The sequence below is a fragment of the Peromyscus eremicus genome, unplaced genomic scaffold (assembly GCF_949786415.1).
Source record: "Peromyscus eremicus unplaced genomic scaffold, PerEre_H2_v1 PerEre#2#chr22_unloc_1, whole genome shotgun sequence".
NCBI classification, from domain to species: Eukaryota; Metazoa; Chordata; class Mammalia; order Rodentia; family Cricetidae; genus Peromyscus; species Peromyscus eremicus.
In genome coordinates, this window is record NW_026734286.1 from 2,036,527 (window position 1) to 2,063,874 (window position 27,348).

The window sequence follows — 27,348 nt, forward strand, 5'->3', positions numbered from 1 at the left end:
ACAGGAGGACCCAGTCCACTGTGGGCAGCATAAGCTTGTCTACAAGTGATAGCATCCTCCATGATTTCTGCCATACTTACTGAATTTTGCATGAATTTAGAGGTAATCTGGTGTGGAATAGAAAGCTTCAAGTTCCTGACTGAGTATCTGCCCTGACTTCCTCTGGACTGTGATCTGGAAGTATAAACCAGATAAATCTTTTTCTTCCCTAGGTTACTTGTGGTCAGTGTCTTACCACAACAACAGAAATGATACTAGAATACACTGCTGCTGAGAAAACCTGAAATGGATACATCATGATTACTAAAAAGGGGGCCACGGTTACTGTGGTATGATTGAAAAGGTAAATAATTATATTACTTTACATACTAACCAAGTTTAATTCAGACAGAATAATGTCTGCTTGCCTCTATTTTTAATATTCAATTAAAAAATTATATCTGAGGCCAGGAGTAATAGTGCACACCTTTAATCCCAGATATAGGCAGATCTCTGCAAGTTCGAGGCTAGCCTGGTCTATCTACACAGTTCCAGTACAGCCAGGGCTGTGTAGAGAAACCATGTCTCAAAAAACAAAATTATTTCTGATACATGAGAAATTAAACACCAGAAAAAAAATTAAAATTCTATTCTCCAAAAGTAGTTAAGAGAATAATGTTGCCATATATACTTCCAAAATCATTTTTGCTATTGTTCGGACATTTTCAATATATAAATGAAGGCACATTAATAAACAGACTATTATTAAAGTTTATTTTAACAAGTTCATGTCTGTAATTTTACTATATAGTCAGAGACCATTCTATCACACACAAATAGTTCACACAACAAGTTTTGCTTCAAGAGTACTTTTTCACACATTTAAAATTATTTCTATGAAGCAAATTTAAAAAATTAAAATTGTTAGATGGTATGCAAAGACTTGAGACATATTTTAAAACTGTCATTAAAAAAGTTAACTTTCTTGCATTCACCTCCCAATGCTGACTTTGAAATAATTCCTTGATCTTGTTCACACCCATCCATTCTGCAGCCTCAAGGCAGAGGAGCTGCCCAGGCTTCACCCCTAACTGAGGTGCAACTAGCAGCTGCTGGGAAGGAAGCTCAGCCACTGAGGTGAATGAAGCATGCCCCATAAAATGGCCCACTCAAGCACATAGGGGCAGTGCTAAATGGACTTAGTGGGCTCTTTAAATTTAAAAAAGTTAAGGACATGAAGTTGGGAGTGGGGTATTTTGTAGAAACAAGGGACAGTTAGAGGGAGATACGGGAGGGAAATAATAATCACATTTTATTGTATACAAGCATGAAATTCTCAAAGAATAAATTTAAAAAACATAGTAAACCCTTTCTCCAAGGTAAAAATTAGTTACTTGAGAGCTGGTTGGCTTATCGGAAAAAAGCTATCTACTCACAGGGGTGCTTTAGAGAGAAAATGCACTTTTGCCTCTATCAGCTACCGGGTGTCAGGCTTTAGCTCAAAATTTAAGTGTTTTTCTTAACATAATAGTCAAAAGGTGCTCTGTACACAGAGCCAACATCTTTGTTCTTGGGCATGTTCAGAAGCTGATAAATGTCATGTGTTAAGAATGTTACATTGGTCAGGGGACATGGGGGACTTATCTAACCATAAATGATCATACGTTGCTTCCAATTCAGTGTAGCCTTCCTTCACTCACTCACCTTAGATTAAATATTTACTTTCTCACAGCACTGTTTACATAAAGCTGCTACTTTCCATTTCAGTGTTCCTTTGAAATGTGCCAGCAGTATCAGTAAGCCCCGAGTATTGTCTAAGCAAAATGACCCTCCATTGCTTGTCTGACTATTACAGGTGACAGAGAATTAAGCACAGGACCTCTGTCAAAGCAGTACTGCTGAAAAAAATCCTCTACAGTATGGCCAAACAAGGAATGTGATTAAGTAACTACCTTCTGCAGGTCATTCATGGGCATTTATGTTACTGTATTTTTTTCCTCTGGCTAATTTAAAAACAAGAATGACAAGAAACATTCAGTGTTATCTATGCCCTCCCATGGGCCAGGCAGTGATGACAGGGGACAGAACTAAATTAGAATAGACCCTGACAGTAAATAGGTGACAACATAGCTGACTTTCACAAAGCAGCAGAAATACACAGGAGAGTCACTAAAGAGAACTCTGTTTTTTATTATTAAAATAAGAAATAAGTGCAGCATGTCACACCATTTGTAAAACAACACTGTTTTCTCTGGAGGGAAGCACAGAGAATGCAGTAGTACAGTATCAAGAATTTTAACTCAGTACAAAATAGTTCGGAAATATTCCATCAGAGTGCTGCAGCTCCTTATTGACAGGTGGCACTAACATACAGCTTCAAGCATTTTAAATGTACCTTTAGAAGAAATGATGCTCCATCCACTTCTGCTTTGCCCAGGAGCTGACAGATCAGGTCACAGTACTGCATGGGTTGGACGTCAGAGAGCTGCAGTAAGGTGGAAGATGCTGAAAGGTGCGTGGATGCCCAAGCCCGCAAGGCTTCTACCATACTGTAGTCCTGAGCAGTGAAGTTAAAGCTTGCGCCTGAAGTGCGCAGTGTGACAGGAGACCCTATGGCGCCCTCAAACGTCAAAGATGCAAAACCATAGGTGCTGATTCCCTGAAGTTTGTTTTTATATACTTGGATCTAAGAACGTGGGACAAAGCAGAAAACAAACAAAACAACTGATACAAAACCCAGGAACCAAAGAAACTTGAGATGTTAAGTTTTTCTAGTGGGAGAAGCAGGGTGATTCTTTACTACTTCTTACTGAATTAGTTCATGAAACAATACAACCAATGGATACTCTATCAGGGTACATAAGGATGTGAATTTTAACATAGTAAAATTTATACTTTTTAAAACAGTAGCTAATGGTTATCCTGATTCTACCAAACTTGAATTCTTACATTTATGTGTTCAATTTATTAAAGTACAATTTTCACTAGAGGAAAGTATAATGTGACAGTCGTTTATGCGGTATAGTGAAACTCAGAACCCATAAATGTGTAAGGCAAGCACATGCAACAGGAGCTAAGTCACCCTTTTCATGAGTGTGTGGGGGCCATGTTGGAAGGACTTTCACTGTGCGCGTCTGCAGAATCATTAATGTACAACTATCAAATACGTGGTGTTAGTATTTTCTTCACGAACTGGCTCTTGTTCATATAAAATGCTTCTTTTCTCTTCACAAATCTCTGGTAGTACTTCATGTCTGATAGTAAGATGTAATTATTTCATTTTCTTGTTGCTTATTTTTTTTCCTAGTTTTAGTTCCAAATTATGTCTCCATATTCAAAAGTGCACTTTGTAGGTAGCACATGATTCTTGATAAAAATTTATTTATCTATACTTTCCTACTAGCCAGGACATATTCACTCTAAAAACATTACAGTTACAGGTCCAGGAGCTCTGTACAGGGCCATTTCCCTTTTGTCCCCCAGTCTGTGCTTTTCAACAACTGCTTCCTACAGTTCCTTTGATATTCTTAAGGTTCCATTTACTTCCCAGGGTATAAATAGCTCCTTGTGTCTCGGTGGGGCTGAATCACTATTTTCTACCACACTCCCTGCTGTCCATCCCCACTGCCCTCTGCACACTCTTACACAACAGCACTTGGTGCCACATGATTGCTCTTGCTTAGTCATTTATCTTAGTGAAATTACTAGGATAGAAATAACCAATAAAGCTTCATATTTATTCACTCTCAAATAGTTCTGTCACTTCTTAACAAGTTTCTAGTTGGAAAGGCTCCACTTTACTGAAGAATATTTTATTTAGATATAAAATATATGTAAATGAATTTTTATCAAAAATCAATGCTACTGTTCTCCCATATGGAATACGGTTTCTCCATGACTGTGTGTGTGCGCGTGCGTGCGTGCGTGCATGCGTGTGCGTGTGCGTGTACATATCTCCCTTCACTTCTTATCTCCTGTACCTTAACTACATGTTAGTTACATTACTGGATATTGTCCTGAAGGCCCATTGTGGTCTATTTATTTTTATCTAGTACTAGTTCTTCTTCAAAGTCTAACTCACATTAACCCCTCCAGTAAACTTTTCATTTGTTGTTCCTATTAGATATTAAATTTCTATTTGTTTCTTTTTCAGATTCTATTTCTCCATTTCTAACTGATTTCTTTATACTTATTTAATTTTTTTTATTTGCTGAAAGTACTTTGCTTAATCTTTTGGGAAAAAATTACAATATCTACTGGGAAATTACTGTTTAATAGACTCTATGTCTGTGCTCCCACTGAATTCATTTGGGAAGTCCAATTGCTTTTTAAAAACTTCTTCTTCTAAGCTCCTCTACTTGTGTTTAGTGTTTTTTTCTTTTTGATTAGACACTATAGTGAAATACTGCAAAGGTTCTAAATTATGTCATCTCCTCTTGAGGGGCAGGTTTGTTCATTTTGGCAAGTTGCTAGCCGAGCTCCTGAAATGGACAAAAGCTTCAGTTTATGCCTTCTTAGGGTAAATTTGTAGGCAGCTCAGGGTTTCCCAAAAGCCCTTCCTCCTTAGTGGGACTCACTCTGCAAACAGCCTTCTTTTTGGAATCGTGTAGGTTTTAACAGATGTGCCCAAGAGGCCTTCCTATAGGATGTTGGCCTTTGTGAGATAAGGCAAGATTTTGTGCTCTCTTAGCCATATTGGACAAGTACTTGTTACTGTTTGTGTGCAAGGCCTGCCACATGCTCCTGTGGTAGTAGCCCTGTCTGTGGCCACTATGGAGCATCCGGCCTAGGTTGTTGGAACAAGGGATGTACCACCCCAATTACTAACTAGTCTTTTGTTTCCTCTGCTTCTTGCTCTGGCAGCCATGTGAGGAACAATGCCAATATCTCTACCATGAAACTGAGCCAAACTGAACTTTTCTTTCCAAAGTTGCATCTGATAATATTTTGTCGGAGCAAAAAGGCAAAATAATACAGTGTTAAAGAGGCCTCGCTAGGCTGGCCCTGCAGCATCCTGCAGCATCCCTACTGCTGCACCTCTCCTGTTCCCTGTTCTTGCAATCCTCAACTGACCTTGCCCTGTACGTACAGCATAGCTTTCAGTCAGAAGTACTCATGGGCAAAAAGCAGACTCCCAGTACATTCTGTATAGCCTTTTCTCTCTAGTGCTTTGTCTGCAAGAGTCAAGCTCTTCTAGTTGAAATGAATTTTAATCTTCTCTGTCTCAGTTTACCAGGACTACACAGCTCACACTTCAGGAGTCTAAAGTCAGACAGGGCAACAGTAAGACCCCAATTTAAATAAAATTAAATTAATTAAAAAGAAGTTACAAGGCTGTATGCTCCTATCTTTGACAAATTCTATGTGGAAACTTGATAACATCAACTATATTTGGAAGTGAGAGGACAAACTGGAGCGAGTCAGAATCACAGCTTCCAATGCATGCTTCGAGAGACAGCAGATGATTCATTTAAATAACTGATAACTGATGCCATTTACATTTCTTATCTCTTGAAATGTGCTTACTGTCTCTCTCTAAGAAGGCAGCCATACAGTAAGTACTAGATACTTTTGGAGAACAATGCAGACTTCTTGTCTAGTAAATGTAGACTGTAGAAAGTATAAATTATACCTTCAGCCCACGGAAACAAACGATGTCTCCAACATTATAAATGACTGGAAGGTCTTCGTAGTTCCTACTAAAGAGCATGCATGTTAACTTCACATTTGTCTGGTCCACAATTGTTACAATTGAACAATAATCTAAGAAACAAAAAAATTTAACACAAGTTATTTGAAAGCAGAAAATAAGAATATGCTTATTTAAGAATGCCAAACAAATATTACTCTTCCCTATTATTGCCTTTTAAGAAAAAAAATGTGATACCACTGCCAAATTAATCCTCAAAAATTAACCTTAAGACATGTAATGAAATAAAAATAAATATTCTACACGATTTTTTTAGAGAAAAAAATGACTTTTTCATCACTTTAAAATGAAGAAGGTAGAAAAGCAAATCATTCCCACTAAATATCCAAAGAAATTAATCAATATAGATATTTTTAAATAAATAAATAAATACATAAGAGTCAATAAGGAAAAAGGAAGCAATGCCGCAATGCCATTCAAAAAGAATAACATATTCCAGAGTAAAAAAATCTGATCTAAAATATTACTTCTGAAAATACTGACATCTGGAGGCAGTATGCCTACACTTGTTGGCCCTCAAAAAATCGAATACAGAAATAAGTGAGGCAGGAGATGGGCCCACGCAGGAAGCAAAGGCAGGGTTAAGACACTTCTCAGCACTGTTCTCCAGAAACTTGGCTTCAGAAGTTACAGACCAAGCCTGAGAAAGGAAACTGCACCCAGGATATTTATACAGTGAGAAGCAAAAGTGAGGCTCAGCATAAATCCGTCACCTAAAAAGTCGGCCAGGGCAAAAATCCATCTGCTAGAACAGGAAGTCAGGAGACTGTCCACCAGTTTTGTAATTAATGAGAAAAAATAACAAAGTTCCTGATTTGTGGAGAATAGTACCAATACAGTCAGTGAAGCTCAGAACCATTTGATTCTCCTTGTTTTTTTTTTTTTGTTTTTTTTTGTTTTTTTTTTTTTTAATTTTGTCCAGTGTTTGGTATGCAGACTCTGGAGACTGAGGGAGGAATAAGGGTATGTGGACACTTAAAACATACTTAGCAATGAAAAATTAGATTGGAACATTTGTCCTCCTATGAAGAAAAAACAATGAAAAATTAAAGAAATCAGGGCAGGCGAGTTCTTAGTTGGAGCTTCTATCGCTGTGATAAAAAACCATGCCAAAAATAACTTGGAGAGGAAAGAGTTTATTTCAGCTTATGCTTCCAGATCACAGTTCATTACTGAGGGATGTCAGGGCAGAACTGGAGGCAGGAACATGATAGGCCATGGGTGAATGGTGCTTACTGGCTTGTTCTCCATGGCTGTTTCAGCATCCTTTCTAATACAGCCCAGGGCCACCTGCCACCACCCACATTGGGCTGAATTTCTCATACGAATCCTCAATCAAGAAAACACAACCACAGACTTGCCAACAGCCAATCTGATGGAGGCATTTTCCCAATTAAGACTGCTCTCTTGGTCTGGAGAGATGGCTCAGTGGTTAAGATCACTGGTTGCTCTTCCAGAGGTGCTGAGTTCAGTTCCCAGCAACCACATGGGAATGAGATCTAGTGCCCTCTTCCAGCCTTCAGGTACATATGCAGAGTACTTATACAGAAAATATAAATAAATAAAAAAAAATTTTAAAAGAATAAAAAAAAAAAAAGATTGCTCTCTTTCCAGAAACATCTAGCTTTGTGGCAAGATGACAAAAACCAACCAGCAGAGGGTGGTAATTTCCCAAATAAAAAAAATATATACTTATCCAGCAACGTGAAATTTCAGTGGTAAAGTGAACATAAACATCATTTATCACTTCTCTTTTTGTACTTTACTTTTATGAGTTAATTCTTTAACTAATTCTTAAATTCAAAATATTTTTTGTACAATATATTCTGATCAGTTTTCCCTTCCCCAGCTCCTCTCAGATCCTCTCCACCTAAATCCACATCCTTTCTTTCCCTATCTCATTAGAAAACAAACAGGCAACAAAATCAAAAGCAGAATAGAACAAAACATAAGAAAAAAGAGCCAAAGAAAAAACACAAGAAACACATACACACACAGAAACACACATACACAGAAATACCATAAAAAAAACCCCAAAATCAGAAAGCACAATATATAAACTGTACAAAAACAAAATAAAAGACAACAACAACAACAAAAAACTCCTAAAATACCATTGAGTTCATTCTGTATTTGCCATCTATTACTGGGCATGGGGCCTACCCTTAACTACAGTTTATATACCCAGTGATACTCTACTGGAGAAAACTAAGCTTTCCTTTATGAGCAGTTACCAATTGGATATAGCTTCTCTGTTAGGGATGGGGGCTTGTGTTCATTTCCCCTCTCAGCACTGGGACCCCATCTGGCCTAGACCTGTGCATGTTGCCACAGTCTCTGAATTTATATGTGCATCAGTGCTGTTGTGTCTGGAAGGCTTGGTTCCCTTGCATTCTTTCTGTCTCCTTTTCCACAGGGTTCTCAGAGCCCACAGGGTAAGAATTTGATGGAGACATTACATTTAGGGCTAAGTGTTCCAAAGTCTCTAACTCTGTATATTGCCTCGCTGTGGATCTCTGTTTTTTGGTTTTTATCTGCTGATGATGGCTGAGCAAGACACTGAACTATAAGTACAGCAGAATGTTATTATGAGTCATGTGATTGCCACATTCTGTTAGCAGAACAGTTTTAGTTTTCTCTTAGGTCATTGCTGTAGGTTTGTTTGCCTTTCTCTTCATATAGCATGCAAAGTACCTTCCAGCACCATGAACACTAGTAAGTAAGGGTGAAGATTATATATACAGAAACATGTACCTAAAAACATTAAACACATTTGGCCACTGTTCTTCCGATGTAGCATTACCATCTCTGTCTTAGTTAGGTTTTTATTGCTGTGAAGAGACACTATGACCACAGCAACTCTTAGAAATAAAACATTTAATTCAGGGGCTCCCTTACAGTTTCAGAGGTTCAGTCAATCATGGTCATGGCAGGGAGCATGGTGGCATGCAGGCAGAGGTGGTACTGGAGCTGAGAGTCCTACATCTTGACTCAGAGGCTACAGGAAGTTAACTGACTCACTGGGCGGTATCCTGAGTATATGAAACCTCAAAGCCTGCCTGCCCCCACAGTGACACACTTCCTCCAACAAGGCCAGACCCACTCCAACAAAGCCACACTTCACAATAGTGCCACTCCCTGTGAGATTATGGGGGCCAAATACATTTGAACTACCACAATCCCTAAGGTACTTACTGAAGCACTTGCAGTTTCTCGAACCGCACCATGTGCCTAACTCTGCAGCTGGGTTCTCATACACTACAAAAGCTCCTGCTGGAACTGCCCATGCTGTAACTAGAACTGAAGCCACATCTTTTCAGTTTTAGCCCATTTCTTACTAATGGTGAGAACAAGGAATTTTCTAGTCAAACATGTGGCTGCGTTGCCAGAAACAACGGTGTACTTTAATAACTTGGCACTTTTACAAAGAATCTTCACTGAGGCTGAGAAGAGAAGCCTTGGCTACCCACATGCACACACACGTGTGCATGGGTACAAAGACTATATAGTGCTGCCTTCCTATCTAGATCATATCACACAACCATAAAGAGTCATGCTGATGACAGAATGACATCTTAAAGAATCCAAAAGGAAAGCAAGGGAGATATCATGGTCAGGGAGGTGCTTGCTAAGTAACCCAGAGGACTCACGTCTGATCCCCAGAACCTAGATACAAAACAAAACAAAAACTCAGGTATGGTGGCATTTGGTAATAGGTAACCAATCTGTGTGATTTTCCCTGGGGAAGGCTATTTCTCTGTTCTCAGCTTTCCTCAGTTGCCTATAGTTCTTTATGTATGGTTGAGGCTTCCTGTCTGCTTTGGTGTGTCTCCAGTTCAGCACACATTTAGGCAGTCATGGTGCTGAGACTTGACAGGTGCAGCCTCTGGTGTGATCTACTTCATAATTATTCCCAGATTCAACAGTCTTCACATTGTCATCCATGCACAAAGAAAATCATTATACTGTACACTGGTAAAATAAGAAAATAAGATCCCTCCCTCTTCAGCCCATTCAAGCTCATTCCTATAGATATTTGAGGACTGATTTTTTTTTTCTTTTCCTATTTAAAAAGAAAGCCCCTGGGATTTTTTAAGAGTGATTGTGATGTATCATCACATTGCTTTGAAGACTGTAAACTTAAGACTATTGAGCCTTGCTATCTATGGGCATAGGACATTATTTCACTTGTTTGTGTCATCTCTAATTGATCCCAGGAATATTCTGTATTGTTTGGAGCACAAACCTTGATTTCCTTCATTCCTACATGCACTACAGTATTGATGCTACTCTAAATCATACTGCTCTGTTAACCTCTGAAACTGTTCATCACTGGTATGCAGAAATACAATTAATATAATGCTAATTTTGAATCTTAGAACTTTGGTGAATCCATTTATTAGTTCTCAAAGGTACGACCTGGCATAGTATTTAGGGTTTTCTACTTATGAGACTACATTCTTTACAAACACAATTTAATTTCTTCTTTCCCAATTAGCTGCCATTGTTTTATACCCCAACCCTCCCCCAATGGCTTTAGCTAAGACTAACACCATACGAAATACAGCAGCAAAACACTGGCCACACCTGACAAACTGCCCTTGTTACTGACTGGTATTAATGTTGCTGTAAGAGACTCATATGTCAAGGTAAAGTTGTGATAATTTCTTCTACACTATCGACATTGAGCTTCTGTAATGACAATCTTTGATTTTTTTTTTTTTTAAATATTGTGTGTATGTTTCTCACAGGTATTTTCTTTGTGCCTAACATGGGGCTCAAATAATATACTTTATAATAACAGCAATCTATTCTAAGGTTGTAGACATTTAATCTCAATTACATAAAAGGAATCACTCACTTCCCCTCCCAGCACACCTTATCATCTCAACATAGCCTACAGGTATGCTATAGTTATCTGTTATTTCTGTTTACTTTTCATTTCTGTGCCAGACTTGAGAGTGACTGACATGTGATCATTACAGTACTGGAGTGTTCAGTATTTGGTAACACATTTATCTTCATCAACAGATTTTATACTTCTATATGTTTTCATGTCACTTAGCACCCTTCTGAAAATTATATTTGTATTGTGTTGAAGAAGACTCTGGAATCCAAAGACCACATTCACTTCATAAATTAAAATGGCCAAAGAATACATATCAGTTTCATTAGGCAACTGAAAATCAAGATTGACATTGTTCTGAGACCTAGGTCACTGAAGGAGTTGTGGCCCTGAGACCAACAATGAAGCTCTTGTCCATAAAATACTCCCAACTCTGACACCTACCGGTTCCCTTGCTTAGGTACGGAGGCTTAAAGAACTTCACAACACCACAGACATTGACAACTGTGCCATCCTTAAGTACATTCAGCGGTGTGTATGTAAAAGGTGTTACTGGGACCTAAAGAAAGAAAAGACAGCAAATTTACCAGCCAGTATTTACATTTAGAGTATTATGATAACACCCATATATTACTAAGCTTTATCATTTCATTTTAAAAGATTTCTCCTAAAGAAAATGACTTTGGGGTGGGGGGTGATTGGGGTCAATAATGCACAGCTTCAGAAGGGTTACCACAGATACCAATTAGATTTCTTGAAACAATTCTGCTGATAAACAGAAATCAACACACCAGTCTATAAAAGTTTAAACATTAATTGTATTTCTTTAACAAGAAAGAACAAAAGACTCCATTGAAATAAGCTGAAGCAGTAACAGAAAAGAAATACTTTTAACTCAGTGTTACAGCTCTAAGAGAATCTTCCTGATGGAGATAACTAAGTGTGGTGACATTTCTGGATACACAGAGGGGCTACCAGAGCTCTGTGCCATCCAGGACCTGAAGCTCAATTATGATATAGCAATGCTCAGCAAAACAAACAGGAAAGATCTATGCCTGAACGCTCAAAATAGACCTGTATTCTACCTTAATGAGCTTATCCCTGACACTGACATGAATGAGAAAGCCAGCACAGCTTAGGGATATGAACCACTATTACTCAAAAATCCAACCAACCAAATAAACAAACACTCTGAAATTATTAATTTGGCATTCCATTGAAATTAGTCACTACCTATTTATATAGCTAAGTTACTCTTCAGTATAAATTAATAAATGGATTTTTCTGCATAGTCATCCTCTTACAAGTTGGGTTAATGTACTCTTGAATGGAAATTATCAATGAACATTATGTATCAATTTACATAATAATTACAAATGAGCAAGTAGTTAATTTGTTTCCTTGCTGACAGTAAAGTGTGATTTCCCAAGAGGAGTCTCCAGGGGGTAGGTGCTGTGGGATGTTCTATATGGCAAATGTGTTGCTAATTAGTCAATAAATAAAACACTGATTGGCCATTGGCTAGGCAGGAAGTGTAGGCGGGACAAGGAGGAGAATAAAGCTGGGAAGTGGAAGGCTGAGTCAGAGAGACACTGCCAGCCACTATGATGAGAAACAGCATGTGAAGATGCCAGCAAGCCACGAGCCATGTGGCAAGGTATAGATTAATAGAAATGGATTAATTTAAGCTGTAAGAACAGTTAGCAAGAAGCCTGCCACGGCCATACAGTTTGTAAGCAATATAAGTCTCTGTGTTTACTTGGTTGGGTCTGAGTGGCTGTGGGACTGGCAGGTGATAGAGATTTGTCCTGACTGTGGGTCAGGCAGGAAAACTCTAGCTACAAATGGCGTCCAACGTGGTGGCAAGAGTTTCCACCTAAAAACTGAGAAAAAAGATTCTAAAACAGAGCTAAAAACAGTTCCTAATTATCTCTCTCAAATGAGCGGCAGCTGCCGGTTTGAGCTACTTGTGGGTTCCTAGCCTGTTCACTTGACCTGCCCTATGGCAGGAATGAGGCCTCTGCAAGTGGCACATTAAGCTGCGTGGTGGATTTAGCTTTTGCTAATACAAAACAAAAAAAGAGGTTTTTTGGGCTACACACTGCTTGGATAAAAGCATAGAGACCCACGATAGCTCCCAGAGCTGGTGGAAAACGTACTACCGCCATGTTGGGAAGCTGAGGTGGGCGGAGCCAGCAGCCACAGCTGCTGCAGTTTAAAGCAATAGATTTACAATAAGACAGATTCAGATGTAATAGTTTACAATGTGTGTAAAAATGTACGTAGGCTTGAAAGAGAGAGAAAAAGGAATATATATAGTTATATAAAGAAATAAATAGTTTTTAAAAATAAAGTCTTTAAAGAGACAATAAAGGTAGTATAAAAAATAAGCCACGTAAAAATGGATATTACACAGAGAATCTGGATTGTGTTGTCTTTGGGATTTTTAACTGCAGAAAAACATTTGATTGTAAAAGCTGTTGAGTTATGCCAAAATGTATATTTTAAAGATACCTTGACTTCAAAATTTGAATATAAGGATATGTTGCTTTGGAAAAGAGTCTCTTTTGTTCCCACAGAAAGCCAGAGGCTATGGATTTGTTCCAGATTAAGATACATCAGGTTTGACCAGCCAAGACCCCCTGAAAGGTCTCCAATGACACCATGGCCCAGATGACCCAACATCCAGAATGGTTTGAAGACAACTGGCTCAGATGATACACCCTCATGGACTATTCCATAATCCTAAACTTTTCTTTGTGTCCCCATAAGATACAGCGCCCCCCTCCAGCAGGAAGTAGTAAGAGAAGCTACGCCCAAATTCCCAAATTATATGTAATTTTACTTTGTTAAGGTTAAAACCTTCCTTTTTGAAAAAAAAAAGGGGGAAGTGCTGTGGGATGTTCTATATGGCAAATGTGTTGCTAATTAGTCAATAAATAAAACACTGATTGGCCATTGGCTAGGCAGGAAGTATAGGCGGGACAAGGAGGAGAATAAAGCTGGGAAGTGGAAGGCTGAGTCAGAGAGACACTGCCAGCCACTATGATGAGAAACAGCATGTGAAGATGCCAGCAAGCCACGAGCCATGTGGCAAGGTATAGATTAATAGAAATGGATTAATTTAAGCTGTAAGAACAGTTAGCAAGAAGCCTGCCATGGCCATACAGTTTGTAAGCAATATAAGTCTCTGTGTTTACTTGGTTGGGTCTGAGTAGCTGTGGGACTGGCAGGTGATAGAGATTTGTCCTGACTGTGGGCCAGGCAGGAAAACTCTAGCTACAGGTAGGAGGCACAGAAATCCTTCTGACTTTAAGAGACAAACTTTGTTAGGGGAAAGTTAACAGGCTAGGTAAGAGGAGTGATGAGCAAATGTGCATCATCGACAGATGGTAACATGGAAACTAAACAAAACCACAAACTTACAAGCAATTGTATATAACCTACATCAGAGATCGGCAAGTAGCCTGACAAGCTGATGTAAAAGCTGTGTCTAATATCTACAACAGGCATATAGTATTTACAGCATCCTACTATGTGTTCGACTGATAACTGATCTCACATTCCCTCTTTCATGACAATGCTTGCTAAGGTACGTTATTGCTCTATGACAAGTCCTAAAAGAACGAGAATGTTCCTGTCTAATAGGGGGTGACAAACAGGATGGCAAATACAGAAATTATGGATGACCAGTGCAGCTATGAAATAAGATTTTATTTTCTGGCTTGAGGTATAGTGTCTTCATGAGACACAGGATGTGACCCTCCTGCCTCATTCTCTTGCGTTCTGGCATGCATGTGCCACCACACTTAGCCAAGAGCTATTTGTTTATTTATTTATGTTTGTTTATTTTTGGTTTTTTGAGACAGAGTTTCTCTGTGTAGTCCTGGCTGTCCTGCAGCTCACTGTGTAGACCAAGCTGGCCTCAAACTCAGAGTTCCATCTGTCTCTGCCTCTCAAATGCTGGGATTTAAAAGGTATGCACTACTCTACCCAGTTACTAAGAACTACTTTTATTATTTATTTATTTATTTATTTATTTTTATTTTAATAGTCATACATGACAAGCCTTTATGGCATTAGACTACATAGGTCCCCTTATATATACTAAAACATTCATGAAAAAGTTACAGGCTTTATATTATTATGTATGGTAATAAACTAAAGATAATCTGGTAACATCTTCAAAAACCATTCAGCATATGGGTCATCTATCTATATTTCACAAAGACATGAAAGGCTTCTATTATGTCATGAAGGCTTGAGACAAGCTTGTTATATAATAGGGGCATGAGAATGTAAGGGCTGGGGACTGAGGATGTAGTTCAGAGAGTGTTGACTGTCACTCGAAAGAGCCTGGGTTTAATCCCCAGAACTAACTAAATAAGCAAGCAATACAACCACCACCACTGTACCTCACAAACAAAAACAAACTTCATCCCTAAAAACAGTGTTTTTAAATGAAATACAGTTTATAGCAGGGGATACAAATCAAGACAATATATGCCTATAAAGTGAAAATCTACCTATCTGGGCTGGGGAGATGATCAGTAGGTGAAGCACTGGTCATACATGTATGAGGAATAAAGCACTCAGGTCAATGCTGAGTGTGTTTGCCGCTCACTTGTAATCACAGTGCTCTAGAGGCAGAGACAGAGGACCCTGGCAGCAAGCTGGCTAGCTGGACTAGAATTAGCAAGCTCTGGGTTTAATAAGATACCATGCCTCAGAATATATGGTGGACAGTGAGACAGGAAGACACCTGGCCATCAGTTGTTCGCATTCACATGTACTTCCCATGCACACGCATCAGTTAAAGATCTCTTTTACTTGCAGAGGACTCAGGCCTGGTTTCTAGCACCCATACTGAGTGACTCACAATACACCTGTAACTCCAGTTCCAGGAGCTCCAATACTTTCTGGTCTCTGGGGGCACCTGCATGAAAGTGGTGCACATAAACTCAAGTAGGCACATGCACATACACAGAAATATAAATAAGTAACAAGTGTAGGTATTATTTATATTAACTTTAACAACACATGGCCTTCTTTCCAGGTTCACTCAGCTGTGCCTATGGGAGTCTTTCCATTGCTGCTTTAGACACCAAACTTGTATAAAACAATAAAAAATTGGTTGAAGAATTTATCACAAGTAACAAAAGTTTTAATTGGTACAATCTGTAAAGTCACAATTCAGCACATAAAAGCCTAATATAATACAAGCTGACAAAAAGCAAAAGAAAAGAATTTGCTTGTGGTTTAAACTAATAAAAACTGCAATGCCTTCATAAAGTATGAGTGTAGACCTTATGCAGATATTTTTAGATAATGTAGGCAACAAAACAATTACTAAGTAAATATAGAACTGTAATACAACATCATCATATAAAAAAAGTGAAGGTATCAGTTTTCCATTGTATTGACAATGTAGTATATTTCAAGTATAAAGTAAGCTAATTTAAAATCAAACTATAAAGTAGATCCAGTGTGTGTGTACATTGTGTATCCTGGTCGCTTGGCTCGGCCTGGGAGGAGGGGACTGGAGCTACCTGGACTGAGTCTACCAGGTTGATCTCAGTCTGCGGGGAAGGCTTTGCCATGGAGGAGATGGGAATGGGGGGCAGGATGGGGGGAAGGTGAGGGGGGCGGGAGGGGGGAGAACAAGGGAATCCGTGGCTGATATGTAGAACTGAATTGTATTGCAAAATAAAAATTAAAAAAAAAAAAATTTGAACTGAAAAAAAAAAATTAAATATCATCTTACCAAAGACATTGTTTCTGTGGAAAATCCCCTTGTAGTTTTACCAAAATCCTGAAAACAAAAGAGAAAAGGTTTATTTGTATGCATGCTATCTTCAGTGTGATCACAGGCTTTCAAATAGGGTTAACTATACATTTAACAATACTCAAATACTCTACGATGTTGCTCACAACTGACTGTGACTCCAGCTGCAGGGGCTGACTCCCCTACCCGCACTTCAACACATACATATATATAATTTTAAAAGTTCTAAGAGGTAGAAAATTGGAGTTGATATTCAATTTTTCTCCCTGTACAGAACCACACCCAGACTTTCCCCAAGTAATACTCACTATAAGTACAAATTTGACCATCTTCAAGTTTATTCATTATGTTTTATTATCACAGAAAGAAACCTCAAGCCATATAAGGCTTTTTGGAATACTAAATCATTAGGTTGACCTGCAGGCTCAAGTGTGCCTCACTGAAGCTTTTACCACAGAGGCAGTTTACAACCGTGGTAGGGAAGAAAGTGAAAAAGAAGGAAATAATGATGTTCACAAAGAATAAAGTGAGAGAAAAATTCATTTTCCCTAAAAGGGCCAAATGGTTAATTTAAAAGGAACTTTAGTTTCTATCAAAAGTACCTGCAAGTAGAAATCACTGCAAACAGTGACATGAGATCTGGATGTCTATGTTTTTATAAGCCTCGTTATTAAATATGCTGAAAGGACATTTCCAAAAACGAGGGACTAAATACGGGGTGAGGATTTAGCTCAGTGGTAGAGCGCTTGCCTAGCAAGCGCAAGGCCCTGGGTTGGGTCCTCAGCTCCAGAAAAAAAAAAAAAAAAGACAAAATAACAAGGGACTAAATATAGAATGGTAGTCACATAGCTGAACACTCAGAAGCTTAGTTTGTTAAGCACATGCTACAAGGTTCATTCAGTACTTGAATCACCCACAATGCATTTCTCTGTCACTGAGAGATACATAACTACAAGTTTAAAAGAGCCTCATTTCTACATGGAGTCATTCAAAAGGCAGGAACCCATTTAATTTTTTTTTTTTTTTCAATTTAAAACGTTCAACTGTTAGGGACCCAGAAAATGCTGCTCTCATGTATTCTGCTTTGGACCTCAAACTGAGAGTATTCAGGGAACAGCAGAGGGCTTTGTCTGAGGTTCCCTAACCTAATTAGAGACAAGAAGGACCAAAGACAGAAACCCTCACTTTGCCCGTTTTGGTAATTTCATTAACCAAGCCCAGACAAGGCAGAGAGGAAGAAACTAACAACCCAATGTCACACTCAAGCACAGAGGAACTCTGTGTTATCTACTGCTTAGGTGATTTTTTTTTCTATTTTATTGGGGTAAATAGTAAATAATGCTGAAGGGGAGAAGAGGGTATTCAAGCCTCAACTCTAGTCCTTCCTTCAGTGTGTTGTTTTGTATGGCTCATGTGCACTGTTAACAGTTTTATTTCCTGCTAATCTGTCTATTGTCAGTTTATTTTGGCAAATTCAATTCAATGAGAACATTTCAAATTCTACATGCAACTTAAAAACCCAGTTTAAAAAAAAAGCAGTTCACCCAGACTTACAGAAACAGTATTCTAGCCAAAACCTGACAAGAGAGTGAAGGTGTACACTTACATAAACAGTTGGTTGAAAATCTTTAAATGCCATCAAGACTATGCAGTGCTTATTACCTCTGCTTGCTATTGACAAGACTACAAATGCAGACACTGCAATGGTGTCCAACATGGCAAAATTATTTTCCATCAATCAGTAAATACGTATAACTCTGAACATCACAAGTACACATTCATAGACTGTTTTAATAAATGGTAGGCACATCTATAAGTAGAGCCAGGTTAACCTAAACTTGTTTAATGCTTACTGGAGATATGAATCAGACTACAACCTTCCTTAAGAGCCTCTATCACTTCCAGATACAGGATAACCACGGATGGCTGTAATGTTCACTCCATGGATCGAAAGGGCACTAACTACATTGCTTAGACAATTGTATTTAGTGAGACTTCTAAAACTACCCCTCTACTTATGTAAATGAGTAGTATGAGTGAGTGCATATAATGAGGCAGCAGATGCCATAACAGTAGTAAAAACAGAATTTAAATGAAACTAAATCTAGAGACAGCACACTGAGATAGGCTTTATCAGTAATGCAAAATCTCTAACATGTATCAATATCCAGCAGGTCAGACCTAAGAACTGATCCAGGATATTGACATAAGAACTCTGTATTTTAACACCAGTACAAATAGGGACTCCCTTTTCACTTTTGTTTTTAGCTATAAGGTCATTCTCCTTAATTTTCTTCCATTCTCTTTTACTTCATGTCTTCCCTAAACAGAAATGGCCAGGCTTTTATCTGTTGCATTATATTACTAACTTTATTGATTCAATTTTAGCAACAAATTCTTAAGATATCAATAAAAGCTGGGCGGTGGTGGCTCACGCCTTTAATCCCAGCACTCGGGAGGCAGAGCCAGACGGATCTCTGTGAGTTCGAGGCCAGCCTGGTCTACACAGTGAGATCCAGGACAGGCACCAAAACTACACAGAGAAACCCTGTCTCGGAAAAAAAAAAACCAAAAACAAACAAACAAAAGATATCAATAAAATTCCTGGGCTTCAGTCTTTTTCTACTTTTAATATGTACCATATAAAAGTCTCTTGTGCACTGGGCCTGATGCGCACTTCCAGAACTCTCTATTCACTATGGTCAGCATTTTCTCTGTCCAGGAAGGGGTCTATCACCCATCTGTAGCTATGCTATGTCTGTGAGAGATGTGATGATATGAAATGAAAAGGAAAACAAACGAGTCTGTGGACCACAAGGACATTATTATCCTTGGGAGCACAGGACTAGAAGAGTTGTCCTCATACTATCTCTTTTGGATTAGATACTAATTAAAAGTTTGTGTTACCTTTGTAAAAATTCTGATGATGACTTGTTCATTTTCCCATAGGCATGGTGTGTGTATCTGATAAAACTCAATGGCTTAATGAAATAGACCTGGATGGTCTGAAATTTGTGTTTGTCCTATGTTATACTATACTCATTTCTTGTTTTCTTAACTAATGAATGACTGCTCTGCAATTTCACACATGAAGTTCATAACTGTGCCTTCTATTTATTTGCTCTCTGTCCTGCCTGAACTTTACAGTCGACTTAACGGTCATTTACCAAACCTAACTACCAGAAATCCCCAAACAGACAAGTTTCAATTTTCTATCAATCCTTTTTACTTAATGAATAGAGTAGATACATTAGATTGCTTCAGAAAATTTATTTTGAGTATGTCTTTATGGGCCATAAACTTGTTTTTTGTCAAGACCATACTCATATCCTGGCATAGCCATATCTGATAGGAATGGCAAAAGTCATAAAGCCAGCACAGCTGCTTGATAAGGATCCAGCAAAGCCATGACACTTTTGGTTTTGATCTTCACAGGTTGCATGCTTGGAGGCTTTTAATATTTATACAATTTGGTGATACTGGATTGATGGAAAATTTCTTAAGAATCATTTATGCCTACTCCCAGGAGTACTGCTTCTTAACTTCCCCAGAAAAGTCCTGAGCATACTATCCCTCCCACTTTTAGGGAAGACATCCTTATCTACTTGAAGGTCTTCATTATGCCTTGGCGCTTCTTAACATACATAAAGAAGCCGGAGATCTCTTTATTGGGCTCTGAGATATTCTTGAAACATCTGTCCCTGTACTTACTCGGAAACAAGATAATCAGAACAAAGTACAAGTTATATACCCAGGTGATTATGTGGCATGCACAGCAACAAAGTTAGATTAGCTGAAGTTACGTCTGCCCTACACAGGGGTTTATACTGATGGGCAAAGAATGATGTAGAAAGATGATAAAAGAATGAAGTGTAATGAACTCCCTTTCTTAGAAATATTAGCTCCCACAGAGCCACTATGTCATATGACCAAGAAGCAAAACAATGCCAGGATTAGAGATATAAATAAATTCCCTAAAGATATAAAATGTAAATATTGTATTATGGCAAAAATTGAATAATAACTGCAGCAGCATTGACCTGAGTTTTCTTGGGTCTATTGACAATTGGCATTCTGACCATTAAGAGTTAATAATATAGTGCTTAGGACATGGCAATCTGCCTTGGCTAGCTTGGAGATTTTCTTTTTTTTTTTTATTTTATTTTTATTTTGCAATACAATTCAGTTCTACATATCAGCCACGGATTCCCTTGTGTCAAGCAGAAGTTGGATTATGGGGTTGATGAGGGAAAATGACTGTAAAAGATAACTCTGTTCAAAGATAAATATGAGATATATAGATATATGAATATTAGACATTAACTAAATGATAACCATGCTATAATCCACTGCAGTTGGGTATAGGGGAAGGGACTTGGGGGGACACAAGGATCTCCCTGGGAGATTTTATGGGTGGAGTTGGAGAAGGTGGGAATGGAACAGGAGGATATAGGGAGAGGAGAGAATAAAAAAAAGATAACTCTGTTCTATCATAGTTTAATGATGATTAAACTTAGATATGTAAGAGAAAGTTAAACATGTATCTGGGAACAGAAATGATTTATGTTTTGGAACAATATGAATCTATCACTGATTACTGAATTCCATATAAGTAAAGAAGTACTCTGACTGCCAATCAGTCAGGCTGCAAGATTTCCACAATATCCACTGCCTGGCTCAATCCTTCCCTCGCCTACTCCCTGTATGAAGTGTGATCCTAATTAGTCTTAACAATAAAAACCCAGTCAGATACAGACAGTGAAAGCTGAAAGACCAGAGAAACACAGCAGCCACAGTCATTTCTTACCTCTCCGCATCCTCAGACCAAAAGCAGGGGATACTGTCTCTATGAATTGAATCCTCAGACTGAATGGGCACATGAGATCCTGTGTCCACCCACCTTATAGTCCTGTCTCCAGCTCCCTAGTGCTGGGATTAAAGGCATGCACCACCATTGCCAAGCTCTGTTTCTCTTTTAGATGGTCCAACCTCATGTAGCCCAGGGTGGCCTTGAACTCCTGATCTTCCTGCTTCCTCCTCCCAAGTGCTGGTGTTAAAGGTGTGTGCCATAGCCGGGCGGTGGTGGCGCATGGCTTTAATCCCAGCACTCGGGAGGCAGAGCCAGGCAGATCTCTGTGAGTTCGAGGCCAGCCTGGGCTACCAAGTGAGTTCCAGGAAAGGCACAAAGCTACACAGAGAAACCCTGTCTCAAAAAACCAAAAAAAAAAAATAAAATAAAAAAAGGTGTGTGCCACTACTGTCTGGCCTCCACGGTTAACTAGTGCTTGCTCCACTCTCTGATCTCCAGACAAGCTTCATTTGTCAGAACACAAACAAAATACCATACAACACTTGTATCCTCTCTGGAACCAGTCAACCACCAGGGCTGGCCCCCAGCAATATCCTACATGATTTTTTATAATTATTTATTTCATATCTTCTCTCCTATATGACTCCAGGAAGCAATCATTAAGTCTGATTCACCACTGCATGCCCAGTGCTAATAACAGTGTCTATTCCACTGGTGGTTTTTTTAATAGTTGTAGTTCATAGTCTGGCTTCCATTCACTGTTCCAAACCATCTAAATCAATTATAGCCATTAAATGAGATGGACTGGAAGCATCTAAATGCCCAAGGTACTCTTCCTAGCTTGCCAGAATTACTTGAGCAATAACAAAGAGAGAATTCTCCCTCTATGAAGGCATCTATGTAAAAAGTTATATATTGAAATCAAACTTTTAACAAAGTTACTAAGGGGATTAGGTCATGTTTGTTAAAGTACAAACAGAAAGGAGAGTTAGCTACTGCAACAGCCTGGATGTGAGAGGAAAGGTGAAGAGCCTAAACATGGCAAACATAGGCCCAAGCATGGCAAACATGTCACCAATGGCTTTTACCTTTTACCCTTCTCTCCCATTCCTCTGGCTGGTTAAAGCACTAGATTACAACCCTAAAGCTAGCCACCAAGGTCCATTCCCTTATCTGGCTCCTTCCTAAACTGAGGCTGACTACCAAGGTCTAGCTATCAAAGCATGTAAGTCCAGCAATCAAAAGCCCCCCTTTGGCTATTCTAATTAACATGTCCAATCAAAACAAACCAAATCATCCCAATACAGGAGTTCCCCCTTTCCCTTACAAACTGCCATTTGCCTATAGTTGTCTCTTCTCTATCCAGAGGCAGTCTTTCGTTCCTCAGAGCAAACATCCCTTCCCTCTCTCCCTTGCCTTCTATCTCCTATCTTTGTCTCTTATTCCCTGTCCTTTGCCACTCTAGGGCAAATAAATCTCCTTTGTGTTGCAAACTTGGTCTTGGGACGTCTTATGCTTACTTCAAGATTCTTTCAAAAGGAATTTCACCTATGAAAGAAATGAGAGGAGGCTTAGAGAGACACTACAGCAAAGCTTTAGTAAAGGCAAAAGAAGCTTTACCTTAAATAGACATTGTCTACACTATGATGAATGCATTATCTACTAAAATCACTCATACATGTGTGTGTCCCTGTGAAATACACATCTAAAAAGTTACCTATTTCTAGCAGACAAGTAAAAAGCTAAGCAGAAATACAGTGTATGTACACCTCATACCTTAAGGTCTAATCTTCAAAACAGCTGCTTTATTTCTATATGTTAAAAAAATAACTGAGAATTTTCCCTGAAATGGAGAGAAAAAGTTAGTAAAGAAGACTGTTTCTAACAATGTATATGCAAAAGAACAGAACTTAAAGCATTTGAATTTTTTATCTTCTAAGAAAGCTTTCAGAATACTAACAAAACACATAAAGCCACTTGGAGGTTCTGAAGAAGGGTTCTCACAAACTACTACCAGGTTGTTACTGTTACAAATGTCTCTGCTGCAGCCTAAGCCCTGCAGAGACCATTGCAGCACTCAGGCATGCATGCAGGCGCACAAACACAAACACACACACACACACACACACACACACACACACACACGCCCTTCATATGCGCAAGTCTGGACTGATGATACCCTTGCTGCTAATAACTATGGCTGAGGATTATGGCCATCTTCAGAAAGCATGCTCATTTGCCTTTAAAAACTTGCACTGCCCTAGTCCTCCTTGAATATACTCACAGTTTACTACAAGCACGTTCCAGGTTACAATGTTAGTCTATTACCTTCATTCATCTTTAGAGAATCTTTCTCTGAATTTCATTTGGACCATCCTTTCAGGAAGTGAATATACCAAGCTCAAGTAAATATTAAGTCATCTAAGAAAAAATCTGAGGACCTAAAAATACATATGGTTCATAACTTGATTTTTTTTATCCTTAAGTTACAGAAAAACAATGAAGTTCATCAATCTTTCCAAGCTTTGTTTCATCTCATAATACTATCTCTTAACAAAATAAAATAAAGCTTGATTTTAGAAACCCACGGCAATTTAAGAAAGAAGAAAATTCCAAATGTGAAATGAAAAACTCATAAATCAGGAAAACAAGGCCAGGTCAATACACTAAGAAACAAGTACAATTTAGTCTGTGCTCCAATTTCTCGACTTAAAAAAAATAATTATCTAGTCAAAAGTACAAACAGAATAAAGTGTTTCCTCACAATACTTTCCATAATTTCTTTTGACTTTCATATTTAAATCTCTCTCACACACACACCATGGACTCTTTGTAAACATCCATAGGGGTATCTGTTTTATTTATTGAAAAAAGGTTTAAAAGTTGATGCTACATCAATACTCTTCCATATTACATTCCAGAATTTAACATAGCTATCAGAAAGGCTTCAAGTCTACTGATAAGACAGAAACCATGACAATTTTATTCCTAAAAGAGACACTGTAAGCCAGATGTGGTGGTGCACGTCTTTAATCCCAGGCAGAGGCAGGCAGATCCCGGGCATGTTCCAAGACACCCAGAGCTATATACAGAGACACTGTCTCAAAAACAAAAACAAAAACAAAAAACAAAACATTAAAAAAAAATCATCACAGACTAAGGGTGTAAACAATGCAAGACTCAGAAGTAATAATAATAGCACACAGCTGGACAACTTGCAAAATTTTAAAACTTTCCTTGACCCACTAAAGGAGGTCCAAGGCAATAAACTACCAGAGAACAGAGGAAACAGATTCTTTAGTGAGACATGCTTCACCTAAAGCAAAAGGCAGACACTGCCTAGTACTTGTGAGAAAATTTACAGAATACATTTAACAGATTGTTGGGGCCAAGAACCATCTTTAGAAAAATACAGGGCACATAGGCGCTGCTAACCACTAACTACCAGATCAGTCATTCAGAACAAAGGCCTCACAATGTGAAGAGTGGAGAAACAGGCCTGTGAATTTTGTGAAAACCCAGTGTGGCTGGAAAAGAGAACAGAAAGAAACAAAACAAAAACTACCTTCTACTCCTATTTGGAAAAGGACAGAGGAGCAAAGCCCAAGACTACAGTTAGGTGCAGGTCAAGATGGTCCCACACAAAGATCTCTCCTACATATCAAGACTTGAACTCAGGGCTTAAATGTGTATCTCCACTCATCTTGCAAGGCATGGCTAGGAATTACAGACAGTTAAGCTTCCTGACCTCACTGACTCTCTAGTCTAACCGTTCTCCAAAGCCTTTTAACTCTTGATTTTATCTCAAATCTGAAACAAACTATCTAGATTTAAATGTCACCTCTACCAATTATTAGCTATCTGACCTCAGAAAAATCACTTAACCCTTCTGAAATGTAGCGACCTCGAAGCATATAGGTAAGGTATAAAGCACCAATGTCATAAAGTTTTGTGATAATTAAATGAGTTAATGTAGACAATACCTAAGAAGCCACCAGACACAGAGAAAACACTCAATAAATGCTGTTTGTTATTATTAGCATTAGATTACTATTTTTTTCTACCCACCTACTCCCATTGTCCCCTCTACCACTAATGAAAATCAGTTACCATCTCTTGTCTGCATTACTGCCACTACCTAATAGGGTTTTTTTCCACTTCATTTGCTATACCTTATCTGTACCATATATTCTTTGTGCAGGAGGCAGAGTGGTTTAAACTCAAAGTGAGTCATGTCTTTCTCTTGCTCATATCTGGTGTGAGACTCCCACATCATTACTGTAGCATCCAAATTCCTCAGCACACACGACTATTCTCATCATGCCAAAGAAAGTAAAATACAGTTACCCCGAAAGTCTCATTCATCTCCCATAATCTAACACATCAGAAACAAAAATTCTCTTATGTTCACATATCAAAGTGCTATTGCTTCTTATTAATTAAAATTAGAGATCACCTTTAGTATGGTGACTAGATCTATTTATCTTTGTACCTCAGAAACATATTCTAGTGCATCACAAAACAATAAATGTTTGCTAAGTGAAAGCTGGAAAATCATAAATTAGCATAGAAATATTCAGTCTCAACTGTAATGGCAAAAAAAAAAACAAAAAACACCTATCTTAAGTGCTCTCACAAAGATACTAAATATAAAATATGTGCATAGTTTTTAGAGGAGGAAAATGCATTCTCAGTTAACAAACTTACCTGGATATACATCTTGCTATAATCACATCCTGGCTGTAGAGATCTAAAACCTAGTTTCTGTAATTTATTCAGTAGCTGAACTTCCGGTAACCCTTTGAATTCCTTTAGTAATTGAAGTGGCAACAATTCTGCTTCATAATGATGTCCAAAGAAAATTCAAACAGAACCTTCAAGCTGATACTTGCTGCTGAGAACACAAAGAGCAACATTTTATTCAAAGTATAGCCCATAATTTGCCTTAAATATCTTTGACATAATTTTGGTTTTGCTTTCTTTAATAAGTCAACTTCAGTATTGGGTTGGAGGTATTAGAAGAACATACAACTTCACAGGCTTACTGCAATTATAAACAGCACGCTTCTAAAGGAACAAAAGGGAACTACTCTTCACTTAGCTTTTGTACTAAAAGTACTCCTAAAAGCTAGTTTTAAGATCTGTAACCGGGGATAGTGGCTCACGCCTTTAATCCTAGCACAACGAGTCAAAAGCAGGCGGATCTCAGTGAGTTCGAGGACAGCATGGTCTACATATACTATTTCAGGACAGCAAATGCTACATAGACACTGTCTCAAAACAACAAACATCTGTGAAAGTTTCACTAACTTCGCCACGGTACGGTATTTTAAAATATCCAGGCAATGGGGCGAAACTAATTTGGTTTCTGTTTTGTTATATACCCTTGGCAATTTTAAAAGTTTGTGTTTGCGCACTGAACCAAAAGCTTCCTCATTCCAAGAATATTAGGTGCCTTCTCCCCGAAATCGTAAATAATGGAGAAACGACAACTGATGTTAACTGTGCACCAGGTTCAATCTTTCTTCTGAAACTTCTTGCCAGGGCCACCCACTAACACCACCACTTGAATGCGTGGGGACCCACGTTCCCAAACCATTGATCTGCACCTGGGCTGGTACCTGGAGCCTCTCGCCTCGCCTTCTGCCCCCCCTCCAACCTCCCCCCCTCGCCCCCCGGCAAGATGCTGAAGACGGCGGGTTAACGCCGCCGGCGAAACAGCACGCATTTTCGGCACAGTACCTCAAATATGGAACTAAACAACCCCCATTATATCATTCAGGGACAAAACAGCCGCGTCTACCCCTGAGTTCTCTCACTCACAAGGCACCCGGAAACCCAGCAACCATTTCAAACCACGCAAACGTGATTTCCGGAGCCCGCCTGAACACACGCATGCGCACTGCACTAGCACTCACTTCGCGGCCAGGCTTCCCTGCGCTAACCAGACTAGGAGGCGGGGCCTCGGCCAAGCTCCTCCCAGGTCCTGACAGCAAAGCAGGTTGAACTGTGTTCCTCTTGCCACTGCCCTAATGGAACTCTTGGGCGCTCAGGTGAAACACCACAAGTACTAGAAGGGATTGCTTTTAAGAGTCCTAAATCCTAAAGCCAACAGGAAACAGAGTCCAGATTCTTTTTAGTTTACTGAAGTTCTCGGGGCAGCAGCTTTTATTCACCTTCTAAGTTATGCACCCAAATTCATATTTTACAAAAGTGTA

The 27,348-nt window shown here is 38.8% G+C and overlaps 1 protein-coding gene across 3 annotated transcripts in view; it reads right to left on the reverse strand.

Annotated features, from left to right (window-relative positions):
* The window catches only part of LOC131900503 (protection of telomeres protein 1-like), a 49,576-nt gene extending 22,606 nt beyond the window's left edge, over window positions 1-26,970 (reverse strand). For all 3 annotated transcript variants that reach the window (XM_059251729.1, XM_059251728.1, XM_059251730.1), the window contains exons 1-6: window positions 26,873-26,970; window positions 25,838-26,024; window positions 16,300-16,347; window positions 10,980-11,094; window positions 5,612-5,742; window positions 2,375-2,665 (exon numbers count right to left, since the gene is read on the reverse strand). In XM_059251729.1, coding sequence (XP_059107712.1) covers window positions 2,375-2,665; window positions 5,612-5,742; window positions 10,980-11,094; window positions 16,300-16,347; window positions 25,838-25,849 — 597 coding nt within the window. In that variant the 5' untranslated portion in view covers window positions 25,850-26,024; window positions 26,873-26,970. The remainder of the gene's footprint in view (window positions 1-2,374; window positions 2,666-5,611; window positions 5,743-10,979; window positions 11,095-16,299; window positions 16,348-25,837; window positions 26,025-26,872) is intronic.
* Window positions 26,971-27,348: the final 378 nt, after the last annotated feature.